General features: G+C 43.9%; 1 protein-coding gene across 1 annotated transcript in view; it reads right to left on the reverse strand.

Moving 5' to 3' along the window:
- nova2 (NOVA alternative splicing regulator 2) overlaps positions 1–18,982 on the reverse strand; it is a 67,131-nt gene extending 48,149 nt beyond the window's left edge. The window contains exons 1-3 of the mRNA XM_041046570.1: positions 18,176–18,982; positions 15,426–15,494; positions 2,056–2,199 (exon numbers count right to left, since the gene is read on the reverse strand). Coding sequence (XP_040902504.1) covers positions 2,056–2,199; positions 15,426–15,494; positions 18,176–18,332 — 370 coding nt within the window. The 5' untranslated portion in view covers positions 18,333–18,982. The remainder of the gene's footprint in view (positions 1–2,055; positions 2,200–15,425; positions 15,495–18,175) is intronic.
- Between the last annotated feature and the right edge of the window lie 614 nt (positions 18,983–19,596).

Genomic DNA, 19,596 nt, shown 5'->3' on the forward strand with positions numbered 1-19,596 from the left:
GTTGACTGAATTTGGGATTTTGAGCCTAAACATGAAAAATTCTGGATTTTTATCAACAGTCGTTATTGTAAAATCATTTTCTCATTCGAATGTTTTTTTCTGTGCAGCAGCGTATCTCTGTGCCCCTTTACAGACAGAAACCTACACACACGTTTCCAACATAAATTTCGGGCTGACGCTCTGAAACATATTTACGAGCCGTTCGCTGTGTGTCCGACGGGTCTCTAGCAGAGCTGGAGAAACCTCATGCTGTGATTGGCTCGGGGGCAGTTATTACATCAGAGACTCTGCAGGCGCTACAACAACACTGGGAGGCTGTTGGGAGTTAAACTGGAGGTGGGATTGTTCAGTACGGCTGCTGATGCACATGACTGTAATTTTACCTCCGGGGGTCATTTTACTCCTTACAGGAACCCTGGAGGGTGCAAATATTGTTTCACAGAGAAATTTATGCATCGTAGTAATAGATCTGGGTCATATAAACATGTTTCGCCACACTGACTCTGTCTGCCACCAGCCAGCCTGCCACTGAGCGCACACAGCTGAACTGGATGCATGTGAAGGCACTTAAATCTTAACACAACACCGTTTTTCCACGTGGTTTGAGGTTATGCAAAGTGGAGGCAGTGAAAGACTCAAACCACAGAGACACATGCACAGTGCATTTCAGATGATATTCCTCTCTGCTCTGGAAATGTACTATGTTTGGATGATTTTGTGTCATTACAAACATGTTCATAAAAAACTTGCAAACTCATAAAACCCAGTAATTTGTTTTCCAACAAGATCCAACTCCTGACGACAACCGAAGCACGAATAATGACTTTATGGTTGTGTTTAGGCAGCTCTAAGCACGTGGGTGAGGTTAGAGAAAGATTGTGGTTTTGGTTAAGTATTGAAAAAGTGTTTTTTCAGTGTTTACCCAAACCACCATCTTTCCCCATCTTTCTCTAAGCTGCCAGGGCTTTAACAATAATGTGGAGCACAGGATGCTGGACATACGTACAGGAACCCTGCCTCCTCGCCACTACTTCAGTTTATAGGGTTTTCACAAGGCTGCTAAGTATTTAGCAAAGTATGTGCTAAGTACATGTATTTTCACATGTGTGATTAGAAACAACATGCATGTTGCCTTCAATTTCATCTCTTCCACAGCTCAAACAATCAAACCAAACCTTTGACTCACAGCAGGACAGTACAAGCAGGCTGACACAGAAACACACACACACACACACACACACACACACACACACACACACACACACACACACACACACACACACACACACACACACACACAGCATAGCCTTCATGTCCTCACCAGTTCAGTCACATGTCACATCAGGGCAGAATTAAGAGTTTAGACAAATACAATCTCACCTCTGATCCTGAAATCCTGATCTCTGGGTGACTGTGAGTTTGTGTGTGTATGTGGGTGTTGGACGTAACATGAGCCCAGCCAAGGCCCCTCTGTCCCCGAGGACTCTCAGACTCACAACACGAACTCAGGGCAACACACACACACAGACACACACACACCTACACACACACAGACACTCACACACACACACACACACACACACAGACACTCACACACACGGACAGCATAGCTTTTATAAATAAATGTAGCAGCAGGATGAATCTGTTTGAATCTGAAGGAAACTCACTCAAAAGCCTCACAGCAGTAAGACTCACTGTGTGTGTGTGTGTGTGTGTGTGTGCGTGTACTGTAAGTGGGTGTGTGTTTTAGCATTATGAAAAATTGATGGATGAAGACTGAGATAATGAAATGCTTCCTTAATGGGTCAAAACACTTTTCACTGATCCATCTGTTCATCCTGACACACTCCCTCCATCCCTCATTCCCTTTAAGAGGATGGACGGATAAATGAATAGGCAGCTGTACCTCTCCATCCATCCATCCATCCATCCATCTTTTCCATTTTGCCTTTATGTAACAGAGTATGTCATTATTTTACAGTAAGTAACAGTGTGACGTGTCTGTGGATGAAGTTTTCTATCCCTCCATCAGCAGCAGTGGTGCTGGAGTCTTACCGGGGTAGAAGTCTTTGGATTTGGACAGTTTGATGGTGGCGCCAGTCTCTTTTTGCAGCTGGACGATGGTCTGGCCTCCCTTCCCGATGATTGAACCCGCCGCATAGCTGGGAATCAAAACCTTCAGGAAGTATTCGCCTTCCTCTGCAGCAGGAAACAGGAAACAGGAAGTCAGAGAGAGCTACTGCAGCTTAGGCTGTTTTAACTCCGAGTAAAGCTGAAAGAGAAAAATATTACACATAGCCACAGTATGCATTCTGAGCCCTTTGTCCTCATGCCTGCCTTTTGTTTGTACGTTTTTATTGCATTTATGACAATTTGCAGCAATTTAACGAATTTTGTCACAGTTAGAAAAACAAAGAATAAAATCATTTCTTGTCCAACAGAGGGATCATCTGGTTTGTAAACTGTGAAGTGGAAGCAAAGTGTGTGTCAGTAATCACAGTCTGACAGAACAGATGCAAGCTGGTGCTGCATCACTACGCCAAAGCAGAACGATTCGTCTCTCTACCACCCAACCCCCGAAGCCCCCACCCCACCTCCCCCCTTCACTCCCTCTCAGCCGGCCATCCAAGGCTTGCTGCATAAAGCTGCATAAATCCACCCAATCACATCAAATAGTGACTGATACCCATGACAACTAATTATTTCCATAATCTGATGATTTCCTGCCGGCGTTATCTCTCCCCTTTCTCTGCACGTCCATTGACGCGAGCCTCCGAACACTCTCTCCAGATTGGTCTGATCTAATTTCAGCGCCGGGCCCGAGGAATCTGCTCCTCGTCATCGCTTTGGCACGAGGGGAGGGAGCTGAGGAATATGCTGCTCTTCAGTTTTGTCATTAAAGCCAATCAGACTCGGCCGACGCTTGTGAATGCGACGCCTCGCGACTGCATAACACCACATGCCCGCCATGACACACACACACGCACAAACTCATTAACGTGCTGATAAACTCACATAAGCAAACACAGAGCAGACAGATCCAGATATTTTTGTCCAGCTAACATGGAGCTACACCTGCACCGAGGAAGTCAGAGTAAACTCTGGACGTGAAAGGAAGATGTCGTCTGTCTCATGTGGTCGTGTGTTGACTGTTTTCAGCGCTGAGCTCAGCTAATCGCCCTGATGGGATAAAGATGTCTGAACTCCCAACCGCACAATTCAGGTGAACACGCACGGACAGGAAGTGTTTTGCTATTATGGATCGATGGAAATATTCGACATGAAACTTCGGTCACTTTCACGTTTTGGTGCATCATCAGCACAACATGGAGAAAAGTTCAATGCTGATGACTGACAGTCACAGTTTACTGCACCTCATGAGTTCACTCATTTTATTTTGAAAAGAAAAAAAACGTTGTGCTACCGAGCTTCACAAACCCTCCAGGTTATCGTGAACTTGTTTTTCATGATAATATCACTGTCACACCACATTATACACGATCCAATAAAAGAAAAAAATACAAAGGGTCAATCCATCCACTAATTTAGATGTTTTCAAATGTCATTTTTCAGTAGTTTGAGCAGCTAAACTAAATCCCATTCACCTCCATTGCATTGTTGTTAGCATCTCAGTGAAAAGTATCTTAAAATCTCAACTAATAAAACCAAAACTATCTGCGTGGTCAGATACCTCTGCAGGTTTCAGCCGGAAAATGATTGTTCTGTTAAAAACCTCAAATCTTGACGAGGACCATCAATTTTTTTTTCATAATTTTTTCCACTGTGTCGCTGTATAAATATATAATCTCTTTGGACTTCACATCAGCCACATTAAAAACGTAGATTTTATTCTTTCATGTAATCCTGTAGAGAAACTTTTCTCTCTGAGGTTTAAAAACCGTTCTCCACACGTGTGTAGTTTCTAACATGATTCCGTGTTGTGTTTCTTTAAACCGTCACTGATTCAGTGTGTCTCAGCTTCCCTCCCTCACAGCATCCTTCATATCTGATAATCCAGGACATGTAACCTCAGGAGGCAGATTAAAATAGGATTATTATTACAGGCGCACACTTTATTACAAAGGCGAGGCACCTTGTAACACCGGCGTTCTCTGTTTGCCACCCGGTCGAACAACTGGAGACACTGAACCGTAGAAATGCACATTCATACAAAATAAAATAAAGGAACATACTGCTTCGACTGTGATGTGGGCAGAGCAGGTACAACCAGATGGAGGACTTATGATCCCATATAGTGACACTGAGCATTATTAAATGCGCTTTAATAGCTACAACTCCCATTAAATCCCTTTAACACTTACGTTGCAACAAAACAACAGTGGAACGGAGGTGTTTGTGTCACCTCACTATAAATAAATTTAATTAGTGAAAGGCCCTGCGCACCCACACAGGTGTTTTCAGTTATTCTGGAGAATCAGGCCTCGGCTCAGATTGTACAGTCATTTGGCTGAGAGATGCTGGGAGTCTGCTTACGTCTCAAAAGTCCATTAAACATAAAGAAACAAAGATGTTAATCAACCACATGGAAGGTGTCTGTACACACCTGAGCAGATCCCTGACAGGTGAAAACACCTGAACATGGCTGTGAACACACAGTGGCCTCCACAGCTCTACGAAAACTTTCTGTGAATTCCTGTTTTTGACCAACAAACCTTCTTCAGATTCACCAGTGATGTGAAATTTCCATCTAATGATTAACACCCGTGTTTCTCCAGCATTTTTTTTTCTTACTTTAGATAATCAAACGTCATCTCGGGTCTGTGTGGGTGTGACCGGACTGCACCGGGCCAATTTATATGAGAGGAAACTTCTCGTCTCTCATTTCATTTCTACCAAACTTATGCCCTGTGCTCTGAACTATCTGAGTTCATAAAGGGTGGTGTTACAGTGTTCAGAGCGTTACATGCTGGGTGGGCTCTGTTCTCATCTCTGAGTGTTCAGCCAAGTCAACGCACGAGCACACAGACAGGAAACCTGACACTCCCCTGCCCTTCCTCAGCTCCGCGAGTGATGAAACACAAACTGCAGGAAGCTCAAACATGGATGCAGAGGAGAGAAAAACCAAGCTAACCTCAGTTTACCCGCTTTTTAATTCATCCAATACTATTTAGCCTCCTTTGTTAGAAGCTTGTGTTAATCTGAATTCCCAGATGTGCATTAGCAAGCAAAGTGTTTAATTGTGATTTGTGTTAAATTAAAGGCTCTTCCCCTTTGACGACCGGCGCTCCAAGTTTGTTTTTCCAAAAATGAAAATGCTGACTGAAATGACATTGACTTGTCTCGGTCTCCTTTCTCCACTCGGGCTGACGTTTTAGTTTTAGAGAAACATTTTGCAGAAGCAGAGCTGCTTCAGTCTATTAATGATCTGATTCGTTATTAAACCTGAGCAGAAAAGCTGAAAAGACCAAAACCCAGCACGAAAATCTTGATTCATGAACACTGAGGATGCTGGAGGGTCAGCAGACTGGCAAACTTTAGTTTAGCTTAGTATCCATCTGTAAGCTAAAGTCATCTAATCTAACTATCTAATCCAACATTGGCTTCCTCCACACTCGTGCTTTCCACGCTGAATTTCATCTGAGTAAAGTGATTTCAGAGATGTTTGCTGAATGTGCTGCGTCTCTTTTAAGTTATTTTCAGCTGTGTTGTGAATGTGGCACATTTTGGGGCGGGGCCCTCGGTGCTGTGAGTCAAACTTCGGCGACACCGCTGCACGTCACCGACCTCTTCCAGTTTCCTGATGAGAAACTTTTCCAGCAGTAACGAGTCGCCTTCTCTCGTCCATCTCCAGATTTTCATTTTAGAAACCCTGATCTAATCTGGGGAACCTCAGGCAAACTGGCTATCGCTAATTGGTTGTAAATAGTAACAACACTGATGAAACGTTCATTGTGCAGATTGAGTTCTTGCTCCCGCTGATATAAACAAAGCTCACAGCATCACCATGTTTTTGAGCTTTCATGGTCGTGGCCCAAAACTGTCTGTCTTCTGTCTTCTCCTTGTTACCTTTCTCTTCTCCTCATTTCCTTCCTTCTTCCCTCCTTTCCTCCCATTTTCTCCTCCTCTCCTCTCTGTGCTGCAGTGACCCACTTATGAAGTATGAAGCCTTGGACTGACCTGCTTTAGATAGAGGCTAGCTAATTATAACCAGCCCGTATTAATAAGGCAGGGGAATTGGTAAATACGAAACACACACACACACACACGCACGCACACACACACGCACACACAAATACAAAAGCGTGTCTGCAGCGCAAAACAGACACACACACACACACACACACACTCACAAACACCTCCTCCACAAACAGACCGTTTCCGACGCCTCATAAACAAGCCTACACACCTTGGCAGCATGACTCATCATGTATATAAGAGGATGTAATGAGTGACTCATGTTCATCACTTGTGTCTGTTGCATGGTAACTCTTGTACGGGTTACCATGGTAAGCATTCAAAAATGTATTTATGTGTGCCGCACAGATCCTGTCCTGGGCCGAGATTAGAATTAAACCTGAAAACCAAATGATCCACCCTGCATCCTGTGCACCAGCGAAAACACTCACAACCAACCAGCTCTTCTACATTTTAGATCCTCATCAATTATTTTTCATAAAGAAAATATTTCACAAACACTGTGCTATATGTTCACATCTCTAAAAACAGCAGTTTTACACATTAGGAAGCCGTTAAAAATATAAACTTGGTGCAGATGCACAACAAGCCTGTGAGATTCCACAGCCACAGCTCCTCTGTACCATTAACCAGTGCTGCAGAGCTCCAGTGGAGAGTTTGTTAACAGGGGTATTATGTAACACAGATTGAATTACACTTTGGAAATAAGCTTTTAGCAGGTTTGATATCTGCCATGACTCAATTTTCATAAATATGCACAAACTTCCAGATATAAAAAAAAAAAGCTTAAAAACTGTGCTGCACTATCTGCCTCATCCTCCCACAATGCACCAGGCTGAATGACACTGTTTACAGAGAAGTTTTATCAACATTCCTCAGGTTTTATCAGGTATATCTGCTCTTCTTCAAAAAAAAAAAACCTCTGACATATAACAGTCCACAAACAACTTGAAACGGTACGCATCCTTATACTGAGCTCTGTTTGGTTTCAAAGTAAAAGCTCTTGGTGAGCAACATTAAAGATCCTGAATCTTGAATATCTAAGACACATCAGCAGAAGCTCCCACAAAACTCTGGTTCGACTCCGTATGACTTTACAAAGCACTTTGGTACAAACAGGTTTGCTCAGTCAGTTTAGAACAGAAGTTTTTGGCCGAGAGCACAAAGTTAAATCCTAATTTTATAAAATTATCCAGCCTCTCGTGTCATCCGTGCCATCCCAATCCAGAATGAACCCAGAGTGTTATATTTTTTACCACAGTTTAGGAAAAGCCAAGCCTCATTTATCTACCTATCACAGCTGCAAATTCTAATTATGTGTAATTACACACCACGCTCCCTTCAGTGTGTCATCCCACCTCCAAGGGGTGCAGGTGATAGTTCTGCATGCTGATCTATCCGAGCAGAATAAGCAGTCGGAGGCTGTGCGAGGCTCATCCGACCCATCAGTGTCAACACTAACCTCAGAATCCGATAGAGGTCACTCACACTCACCCACGCATTATTCCCTCTCACAGCTCAGCAAATTAAAAAAGGATGGTTAAAAAAAAAACAAAAAAAAACTTCTCCACTTGTGGGTGTCGGAGCAAAATGTCTCAGGGTGACTTAAAAAATTATTTATTCCTTTTGGAAAAAAAGATGAACCGAGAAAAGTTAGGTAACGCTCTCAGGAAGAAAATAAACTGACTCACTGACGTACTCCGAAAATTTAAAATGAATTTTAAATTGAGCTTCCACAGTGGAGATATGATGCAGGTCAACCCAGAAACATGGGAGTCAAACATACAGACATCTGTTCAGGCTTATGGCTGCTTACGCTGTTAAAATAACACAAATAACACACTGCTGGTTAGTGGAAGTGTGTTGAGAGAACCTGATGTCTCAGCGTGATGTCAGACTCATTGTTCTCTGCTACTATTTTCTACACTTGTTGATATGAGGCATCATCAAAGATCCAGCGTCTCAGCCCCCCAGTGTGCAGCGCCTCTTTCATGCTGACAGCGTAATGAGCATGTAAACTTTCAGTCCAAATAAGAACAAGAAAAACACCATAATTACAGATGTGGTGATTGTTACTGATTAGTTCTTACTGTTTTAGCTGTCAGAAAGTATGGAGGGAGTATTCTGTGGGGTTCCCAGAAGGACGCAAGACACTTTAGGATACAGCAATTACCTTAATGTCCTAACGATAACTGCAGGCTACTGCACAAGCTGTTCCGCTGTAGAAAAAGAAGCTGGTCATGCCTCTTTGTTTATGCTGGTACAGTATATCTGTGATGAACTACTACTGGCTGACAGCGTGAGCCCAGGTGATGAACTGGTCGGATTCAAAAAGGCAGAGCTCAGTTCCAAATCAAAGCAGCTGCAGAAAATAAATCCATGTTTCAGACCCACATTCAGCCGCTCACAGTCGCTTTCCCTCAGAGCTGAAGACCAAAATGGCTGCCAGAGGTAACGTTATGTCATCAAAGACCTTAACCTAATTTATAACAACATGTAGGCCTCAATGTTCTCTGTTTCACCACTGCATTCATGCATTCATCCACACCAGCTAAACAGGACCAAGTTAATCCCTTTCCTCAAGCCGACTTTAAAATAGATGCTAATGCTAGCACTTTAATGTCCTGTTTGCTGTATAATGATTTATTTCTGAGTAAGATTGTGCGACGTGCTGTACTGAGCACTTTCACTGTCTTTGTTTTCCCAGCTGATGCAAACTGGCGGGCTTCCAGTAGTCTTATCAAACCTCAACACTCCCACAACACAAACCACAAACACACACTGAGACACAGTTTAAAAAAAAAAAAAAAAAATGCTGGGCTCGAAAAAGGAGGAATGACAAGTTCAAATCACTGGCTACTACAGCGCAGAGCAGGAAGTGCAGTGTGTGTGTGTGTGTGTGTGTGTGTGTGTGTGTGCAGCTGAGAAACTACAGGGCTCCCTGTTGCTGTGATGAGGGTCTTTGTTTTCACTGCTCTAAGCAACACACTCGCAGACAAATCCCTGCAGTTACAACACACACAGGAAGTCCACTCATTTCCTTTAACATGTCAGAAGGATTGGACAAAAAACTTTGTCTTTTTCTGTGTATATGTTTAGTGAAGGGTGTGTGTGTGTGTGTGTGTGTGTGTGATGTAATGAAAATATGCCCGACCCACCACTCCCAGAGAGTGTGCTTTGAAGGACGCTAGCAGCACAAGAAGCAAGGTCAGAGAGTGGCCTCCATGTGCCCAGTGTAACCATGCTCCACCCTGCTGTGTGTGTGTGTGTGTGTGTGTGTGTCTTCACAGGTTTATCAAAGTGTGTATGTTCATCTTTAAATCTCCACGGGTCAAAAAAGAACGGAGGATGAAATGCAGAGGGGTTGTTGTTGGAGACGCAGAGGTCGTTCACAATAAATAATAAATCGTGCTCCACGACATAACTGGATGAGTAAACAGTCCAATCTGTTGCTAAGGCCCCTGCGGACCCGCCAGGCCCAGAATAGGCTCTCCGTGCTGGGGGATTGGAGGCTCAAATCCTGGGATCTGGTGTCCACGGGCCTGCAGGGGCGGGGGACGGGGGGCTTGCTGGTGGGGGCTGAAGATTACAAATCCTCCCTCATGTTCTGTAACTTTTCCTCTCACACTTAACTCTTACAAAGATACGAACGGTTCCCTCTTCACTGAAGCTTTTACAGGGTTTAAAGAGTTTATTATCAGTGGATTGGAGAGCCATTCCATGGTGTTCACAAACTGTTTGGCTTTTTCCAGAAGGAATGAGGCAGTTCCATCATCTAGACCCCCCAACCCCAAAAATCCATAAAAATATGAAAAATATAATGACAAAAGTCCACAGACCTGTCACTGTCAATCATCTAATGAATCACATACGATTCGGTTTTTATCTTAATTTGTTTTGTATTTGAACCATTTGATATCAAACATGAAGTAAAGATGAATCTGGATTTCAGTGGATAGTTGCACAGTTTAACAAGTCTCCCTACAAATGAATATGGGTCAGATGTGCACGAGCAGTCCTGACCAGTACGTGGTGCAACTCTGTGTAGAAACATCAGCTGTGAGACTCACACGGCCTCGGCTGATGAAGGGGGACTCTGGTATGGAGCTCAGGGGACTTGGAAAATATTCATCTCTGCTAAGCAGGGAGAGTTAAGGGGGGCAGGCTTTGTCTAACACACCCCCTCCAGTCCTCCGCTCTTTTGTTGAGGGGTGGCATTCACAAAAACACACACACACACACACAAAGCTCTGCAGCAGTGAGTCTCTGACCAGCTGTCTTCAGTCTGAAAGATGGCCGTCGTCACTCGTAAACACAGAGAGTTCTCCAGAGGAAACCTCACCATCTTTATCGTGCTCCCCTCCACGTCTCCAGCGTCTGAATGTTTTCCCTGACGTTTCCAATGTCAACCATTCAATTTAGATTTGATATTTTAGGTGATGACTTTCAGTGAGCTCCAGTTTGTTAATCAGCAGATTCAGATGCTGCTTTTAAAATTCCTGTGACCCTCTGAATAATCAAATATTTGGAAAGAGAGTTGAAGAAACTCTGATTCACACATACAGATGCAGCAACAACCTGCCTTACAATGACTCACTCACAGTGCCGGTGACTGATTTAATTACTAAATGCTACACGTCTAAGTCAGTATCAGCAAATCACAGACGAGTCTTCAGAAAGCTATTTTTTTCACCTAAAGGTATCAGGATGACTCATAACTCCAGCAGCCTCTAACGCTGCCTTTGTTGTCATGCCAGCAATCATTTTCTTAGAGAGGTTGTCTGTTTTAAAATGGAGGACGATTCAATTTAAAACGCTTCCTAATGACGAATAATAAGTGGCTCCGGTTATTTGAAAACAGGACGCAGCAAAAATCTTACCAACGGAATTCTAAAATATGAAAGCTAAAAAAAATATTATTAAAAAAAACTGCTGTTCAGTAACAGACGAGAGGATGTCTCCTTCTGTTAATCATAAACAGAAACCCGACAGATTATTCTGTTAGAAGAACAACACAGAAAGTCTGTTTGAATAGAAGCTTAGGGAGAACCAATCAAATGCCTCCATACTGAAACGATCCCTATCATCAGGGCATGTGCGTAGAAATGGAAGCAGACGCTGCAGCGACGCTAACAAAGATAACTGAAGCAGCCGCTTTCTTTCTCTGCCTTCTGTGTGAGTGTGTGTGTGTGTGTGTGTGTGTGAGTGTGTGTGTGTAAAAACCCGTGTGTATTGTTCGTGGACCATGGCTATTTCAGAGGAAGGGGCCCTTCCAGTCGTCCTAGCTGCATCGGCCCTTTCATCGCTCCCTCATCCATATTCATCGTCACCCTGCTCTCCTCACCTATCAGCGACCAGCTAGCTGTGACTGGCATCTCACTTCACCAATAGCACGTTTCCCTTTATGGGAATATTCCCACCTCTCGGCGCCTTCACCCCACCCTGTACAATGGCTTCTTTTCTTTTTTTTTTTTTTACTTTGACGCAGTGGCTTGAAAAAAAAAAGAGGACGAGGAGAGGGTGGAGGTGGAGGAGAAGGAGAGTCGCAGCTACTGCTGGCAGAGTCCCACCGACGGCGGCGAATCGATCGACAGCCTCGGAAACGGTTGCCGAGCGAGCGTTGTCAATGGCAGCCTGCAATTGATGAAGGGGGTGGGTGGAGGATGAAATGATGGGAGGACGAGGGTGAAGGAGGACAGGAGGAGGCGGAGGGTGCAGTCGTGATGGTCTGAAGTAGAGCATGATTAGTATGGATGTGGAGGAGAGGAAGATGGAAAGAATGAAAGAGGGAGAGAAGAGAGGGAGCAGCCGAGAAACGCTCAGGCTCAGGCGAGTGAAAAAAAAACAGGCGTGTTGCAGAGGAGAACGCGACGTTCTGCAAGACACCGAGGCAAAAGGACGAGTGTGAGCTGTTACAGTCACACGTCTTTTATAAAAACGTGGCCCGACATTCAGCCCTCAACATGTGAACAATGCAGCTGCATGTTTTGTGAGAAAACGTCTCAATAACGTCATTTTTTAAAAAAGTGCTGTGGCTCAGCGTGTTCCAGTTTTAGCTGGAGTTAACCCCCTTCACACGTCTGTCTGTTTTCGAGCGTTCAGAGCTAAACGTGAGGATTCTTCCTCCTCAGCCGGACGGTCGATCAGTGTGAGGAAGGCAGCTCTCCTTTGTATGGACGTCCCAAAAAAAGACGCTCCACTCAGCTTCAGGAGCTGAAAACACTCAGATCAATAGCATCAAAGGCCCTGTCTCATACAGCCATGGCTCAATACACAGCAAGCGTGCGTGTGTGTGTGTGTGTGTGTGAAAGTGAGTGTGTGTGCGTGTGTGTGTGTGTGTGTGTGTCCACCTGCAGCACAGTACATCGTTTACACACACCTTCATCTCTCTCATTAAACTTCATCTCTGCTTTTTGCAACTAAAGTCAGACCGAAAACACAAAGATATCACACACACACACACACTGCTGCTAGTCCCCTAATGTCCCTTGGCAAGGGCATTTGAAGGCCCCCCTCCTCCTTCCTAACACAGACTTGCCAGTCAATCCATTTACTAAATGAATGTATTATATCTTACAGACAGGAGAGGAGAGTCTACACTCTACAGTCTGCAGCATGAGCAGATGAAAGGACCGGGCGGTCTGTACGTCCAGGTCAGCAAACTTTTCCCTGACTGTGAAACCTGTAGGCGAACCCACCTGCATTTTCATTTTCTGACCACCTACATGAAAATCAAAAAAAAAATCAAAAAAAAAAAACATCCAATTTATTTTGTTTGTGCTTACATAAGACTTCTTAATGGCTTATACAAGCTGTTTTTCCCCCTGAAAGCTGCATTTGTTTTGAATGGACTGAATCTGAGTCATTTCTATCAGGCAGAGCAGCTACTGTTGGATTCTGGAGAACACCCTGCGCCATGATCAGAGGGTTAGGGCAGAGTTTTAGCCTCTAACAGTCTGGATGCTGTTTGTTTTCCACCTTAAAAAGCTAAGATTTGTGATGAAGATACTGAATTCTTATCATGTTGGAGGTTAGAAAAGATGGAGGACAAAACAGCGGAACAGTTTTTTATCTTTGTTTTAATCTATGACTGCTGCACATCCTTAACCGCATGTTTATTATTGTAACCATGACGAAGACGGTCTTCTGACCTTAAGGAAGAACTCACTTTAACCACAACCACAATCTTTTCCTGAACCTGACCGAGTTGTTTTTGTGTCTGAACCAAACTGTGATCTTTCCATAACCTTAACCACGTGTTTATTACTGTTACCATGACAACGAGGGTCCGGTACACCTGTCACCAGTACCCTCCCGCTGGTCGTACCTGAGGGTAGGGGACATGTGACCTAAATGGTCGTTTAAGTTGGAGGACTCGTTACAAAAGTCCCGTTATACAGACTTTTCTCTGCCCTACATTTAAAAAGAAGGAAAGAGTTCAGCATGTTTTTCTACCATTTATCTTTTCGTTTGCAAAACAACAACAGTAAAGAGTTAAATGTAAATGTATAGAAATGTTTTAACTTTTGTGCATCATAAACACTATAACTCCATTTAACTGCTGACGCATCGCTGCACTGGAGCCACTAAGGTAGGTTTTTTTTTTGGTAAATGCATCACTCTTGGCAAATAAAGTGATTTAATGTCTTATTTCCATCTGGTGTCCAGTGGCCATCATCATAATCCGAATCATTTTCAACTCTGGATACTGTAAAAGCATTTAACTCAAATTCAGCTGTTGCTGTAAATTCTCCAGAACGCTTCGTGATATTCAGATTCTTCTTCTTATTTTTTTTAATATACTAGTTTGGCAGAAAAGAATGAATTCTTCATACGTTTTTTTTTTTTAATAATGAAATTAAAATGAACACAGTCCACGCAGCAAAAACACTGAACCCTGATTGGCCGAAAGATGCAGATTCTTAAATTATGAAATTACTAGAAGATTTTTACTCGTTCAGTCAGGATCAAGTCCGGCTTTGAAAAATGATCTGAGTTTAAACATCTGAAACTAAATCAAATATTAACAATGAGCTCATTAAACGTCTCTGATCACATATGAACATGAATGGAAGGAAATCTGAATTCCTTTAATGCCAGGGAGAACCCTGCTGAGCCGGGTGAGGGGCCGGGGGGATTCAGAGATAAGAATGGGTTTGGGTTGGTGGATTAGGGGGGTGGTGGGGGTGGTGGGGGTGGGGGAGGTTGTGAACAACAGCTACTGCAGCTTTTCATTGATCTTTTCATCTTTAAGACCTTCAGCTCTTTCTGAGACGTAGCTGTGATTTATGACCTGCAGGGTTACAGCGGTCCCATGTCGTCCCGTATCTACTGTCTGACAGCTGACCAGCTCTTTCTCTCTAATGTCGCTTCCTGTTTTACACACACACACACACACACACACACACACACACACACACACACACACACACACACACACACACACACGTTTGGATAAACCCTGGACACAAACCAGCTGGAGGCTCAGCGGAAAAATCCGAGTCCATCTTTTCTTGTCTTCTTTGAATCAAACGTCTACTCTCACTTTTCATTCACAGCAGATCTGAATGGAAAACACTTTGCATTGTTCCTTACATGTGGGTAGATTTCTACGTGGCAGCTGTTGGGTAAAAAAACAAACAACTAAAAACGATCATCTTCTGCTCCGATGCAGAGAAATATCTGTGATGATTTAGAAGCTTTCTACTTTTTTTTTTAGAGGCCAACAAATTAAGTTTCAATTTACCTGTGAAAAAAAAACGGCAGCTGCACGGAGCATACTGCAGCCATCATAGATCACACTCTGAGCACAATCAACAGTCAATGAACATTTCAACAATACATCAACAGTCATAAACCCAAATGCTTTGATGATATGGCTAGCATGAGGTTAAAGGTCATCAGGACTCATCTGTGCAGTAATGTTGGATATCATGACAAAAGAAACACTGAATTTGTATAAAAAGCATGAAAATGGATGTTATGGAACTGATCACATACAATATAAACAATATCAGCATGCATTATCCTGAACCATGAGTAGAATATGAAGGTGTTACATGTTGCTTTAAATCCTATTTAAATGTCAGGCCCTGCAGCAGCAAGACGACCTCAACCAAATGCCCTGAAATTTAGAGTTCACTCTGCAGAATTTGGCCTTCAAGAAAACAACATGTACGTGTTATCACTGCTGAATCAGTTCTGCATTGAAGAAGGTAACAATAAAGATTATAAAACAGGTAGAAGATCAAAATCAAAGTCTCTCTTACCATGAGTCTCAGTTTCTTGGTGAGGGAATACAATGCCTTCAGTTTCAAATAGGGGCTGCAGGAAGGCCACTACAGAGAGAGGAAGCACAGGGGTGGGGAGTGTGTGGCGTAAACTAATCATACAGAGAAACAACCATGATCATGATCTCTTAGCAGCACTTTGACTTCTACAGGTTTAAAACTGCAGCCTGGCTGCAGATCAAAAATCTATAAATACAAAAACATATTCTCAGTGAAAATTTACAGCTTCTGTTGAAAAGCACTTCAGGTAAAATTAGCTACTGGATAGTGAAAGTTTCCTTCTGCATCAAGGGCCAGAAAAGTAAACTCTGCTTCTGCTTCTTATTAGAAAAATAAAAGAATCTTTTCTGCTGATCCCAAGCGTGTCATCTGATTAATTCAAGCTGTAAATGTCAGTCATAATAGAGATCATCAAGACCAAATTATCTGATCATATAACTGGAACAAACAGACATTTAAAAAAAAAAACAGAATTGAATTAACTGTCAGTGCAAAATTTTCACAAAAGACCCAAAACCAAGCTCTGATTCCTCTTTGTTGTTCACCTGTGTGTGTGTGTGTGTGTGTGTGTGTGTGTGTGTGTGTGTGTGTGTGTGTGTGTGTGTGTGTGTGTGTGAGCATCTCGTTCATTTTCAACCAAATGTCACCCGATCATCAGCCTGATGCTGCTAGCTGAGGGACTGTTGACCTGGTGGCAGCGTGGCCGCCCTCTGCCTGAGTAAAAGCCTGCTCGGCCGTGCTCATCACCATCACCATCATCATCATTCCAACCTTTTCATTTGTCTAAATGGACGAGCTGCCTGACTGTTACACAGGCAGGAGGACGGTCCTCTGGGGGGGAGCCTGGGGTTTTTACATCCAGGGAGAAGGAGCCTTCAGTGCTCCGAGCGCTGCACCTGCAGCTCACCCTCCTCAGCCGAACACTCTCTCTGTCTGTCAGCTTTTCTGTTGGAGCTGAAGAAACTGTTAAAAATGACTGTCCTGTACTTTTATTTTTATTATTATTATTATTATTATTATTCCATCTGTCACTAAAAAGGGACAGACCACTCAAACGCTAGTTTTTATGCTGTTATTACAGAAACCGTGTTCTTGCACTGAATCAGTAGATGAAGCAGAATTTGCAGCTTTGTGAGGGAAATCCTGTGACCATGTCAGTGTGAGAGGAATAATAAAAAATATGATGGAGGTTCCTCACTGATCAGTGCAGTGAAATCAGACTTGATTTGCATCTTTTACTTATCAATTGATTTTAAAACCGTGTCTCAGATTTGATTCCTAATTCAACACGGATCTGTCATTTGATTTTAAGGATGTGAAACACAAAACATTGTATTAGTGTCAGTGGAGAGTTTCACATTTGGACTCTTCACACTTTTCCTCCCATTCAGGAAAAATATTTTTTGACATGGCAAAAGTCAAATGTAAAAAAAATTCTGCATGTCCTCACAGCTGTGTGCAGCTTCACTCAGGAAATATCACTGATGTGAGTCTGTGTTTTGCGTTAAAGGCGCAGGTCAAGTAAAAGTCTTGATGACGATCCAATCACAAACATAAAACACTGATTCTCTGTCACTTTATATTTGGAATATTTTTTTTCAGTCTCATAAAGGACCAAGCGTCCAAACGTAGCATCACACGTTCACACGGACAGTCAGATTTAACAGTCACTAAACACTAAAAAGGTCTGGTTGCCCGTAAAATCTACAACCTGTAGCCTAATTATAAAATGTTAAACCTCAGAATACTGTACATTTAAAAACTCGCCTGAATCTTCCCCCTGTCCTCCCTGACTGCTCGCGGTGTTGTGTAAATAGCACATTTAAAGGCGTACTGTATGTCCAAATGTCCATGATGGGGTGCATGGCCAGGATAGGCTACTGATGGTTGTAATGCCGGGTGATGGGAATGCTTGGCGCATGACAGCATGTAAACAAAAACCAAATATGGTGATTGCCATGGAGACATATCCATATTTCATCCAACCGGAGAATAATGAAGAAACATGATTGGACAATTTAGAGAAAAAGAATTCTCTCTTCTAGCTGCAGGTTCCTAAAATCAGGACAGCAAAGCATGATCAAATATACAGGCACTGGCATACTGCAATAACACAGAGACACTGTCGCACTCTGAGCTGCTCTGGCTCGCCACAGGCCTGCTGTTAATACGAGTCCGCTTGTTTATCCGCCTGTGTAATTGTACACAAAGCGGCGATGGTGGCTGATGTGTGAGATTATCACAAGGTCATCCGTCGACGGGATGAGAGCCTGCGATCACGCACCAGCCCGATCTGGCTTTCGCTTGTTTACATCCTTATTTTGGCTCCAGCATGGCCGCTGTGGCTGCGCGTAAATCTTAAGACGCAATAAAAACACCCAATTCTGCTGATCTAAAGCGGCTGAAGCGGTCAGGATGTGCGCAAGGAGAACCGGCGGCTTCCCTCCAAACCCCCCCTCAGTCCCTCTCATTGTTTCCTTCCATCAAAAGCAGCGGCCTGTGCTTATTTTCATGCTGATGGAAAATGACTGCTACACGTTAGAAAGCGGATATAAACATCGCGCTCCCTGAATTTATTTGAGTACCGATCTCTCAGTGTGGGGCTTAGCATGTCACTGCGTTCGTCAAGAATCAGATCAACCTGCTCTCCTTTCTCTCTGCCTGCCTCAGGACGAAGCAGCATTCACCGAAACCCGAACAGCTCCCCGCATCCCCATCGCTGCTCTTACCTCCCGTGTTTGTGCGTTTGGTGCTGCTGGCCTCCGTGGGAGTCTCCAGGGGTCTCTTACGTGAGTCCGGGGGATCGGACTCCATGTGTGGTTGTTGATTGTGATGGTGAGGATTTGAGAAAATCCCGTTTTGCTGTACTGCTCCGCCGGCCATCATTTTCGAGCTTGCTCTTGGATGCTTGGGCTGCGTTTGCGTTTAAATCCCCCCTTTGCCGTTTTTTTACGCAGCGCCGCACAGACGAGTCCTTAGAGAAGGAAAAAGCGATTTAGGAATTGGAAAATACGCCTGTTTCTTAGGGACGGGGAGGCTAGCTGCGCGTTTCTCCGTGGTGCGCCGTGCGTACAGAGAGATGCTGCGCAGGGACAGAAAGCGGCGGATGATCGGCTCAGAGCGGAGGAAAAATCCGAAACCTCTGCAGATGGAGAATCTTTCAGGCTACTAAAACCGTGCAAATGGAGCGTCAGACTTCCATCAACCTTCAGATGTGCGGGCTAGGATATGTGTGTCATTCCGCTGCAACCGGATAAAAGAGCGTACTCATGTCAGGCAGTGAGGGATGGTGGCGCTCCTCTGCAACAGCAGCGAAACGGAACAATAAATAAAACAAAACAAAAATCTCAACCGAAAGACAAAGAGGCGAAATCAACCGAGGAGAGAAGAAAGAAGGGAAGGGTCGGTGAAGCAATAATAATAATAATACAAAAAAAATCCGATGCGTTATTGGCAGTCTGTAATTTCTTTCTTCTTATGTTGTCCTGGGTCCGATCATGAAGACACCCAGGGGTGGCGCGGTGGGTGAGGAGGGTCCGGAGACACGGAGCTGAGGAACACACAGAGAAAGAGACGGTTTTTCCTGCTCGTTCTCTCGGTGAAGATGCTGCAGTCTTGCGTTCAGAGCATCCCTTCTCTGACTGGCTGCTGGAGGGAGCGCAGGGGAGCGGCTGACGTCACGGGGCCCTCGATGCCTTCAGGGGCCTCCCGTAAACTCGGATTTCCCTAAACTATCTTAAAGCTGCGAACGGTCGGTGGCATCTGCCGCTTTTTGTCGGGAAATAAAGCCGAGAATCTATTTTATGTTTCAAGCTTTTTTTTTTTTATGGAGGGACGTTTCAGAAAAAAAACAACATGCGATTGGATTTTATGGTCTTCAACAATCACACACCGCGCAAAGTTCAAATGAAAGCACCGTAAAACAAACCAGGTAGATGTTGCATAAGCTTGAGCTAGTGTCAGACTGAAAATGTCCGCTTCACCGTCGCCTACTGGGGTCGCTCACACGCGAACCGGCTCGTGGGGTTCTTAGTTTCGACGACACGTGAAGCCATCACGAGAGAGAAAGCGAGAAAATGAGAGGGGGAGAGAGAGACGCCTCCGTCGAGACGCGATTGGCCGAGGATGCATTTCTCCAGCAAAACCAGCA

Source organism: Toxotes jaculatrix, chromosome 9 (genome assembly GCF_017976425.1).
Source record: "Toxotes jaculatrix isolate fToxJac2 chromosome 9, fToxJac2.pri, whole genome shotgun sequence".
Taxonomy (NCBI): Eukaryota; Metazoa; Chordata; class Actinopteri; family Toxotidae; genus Toxotes; species Toxotes jaculatrix.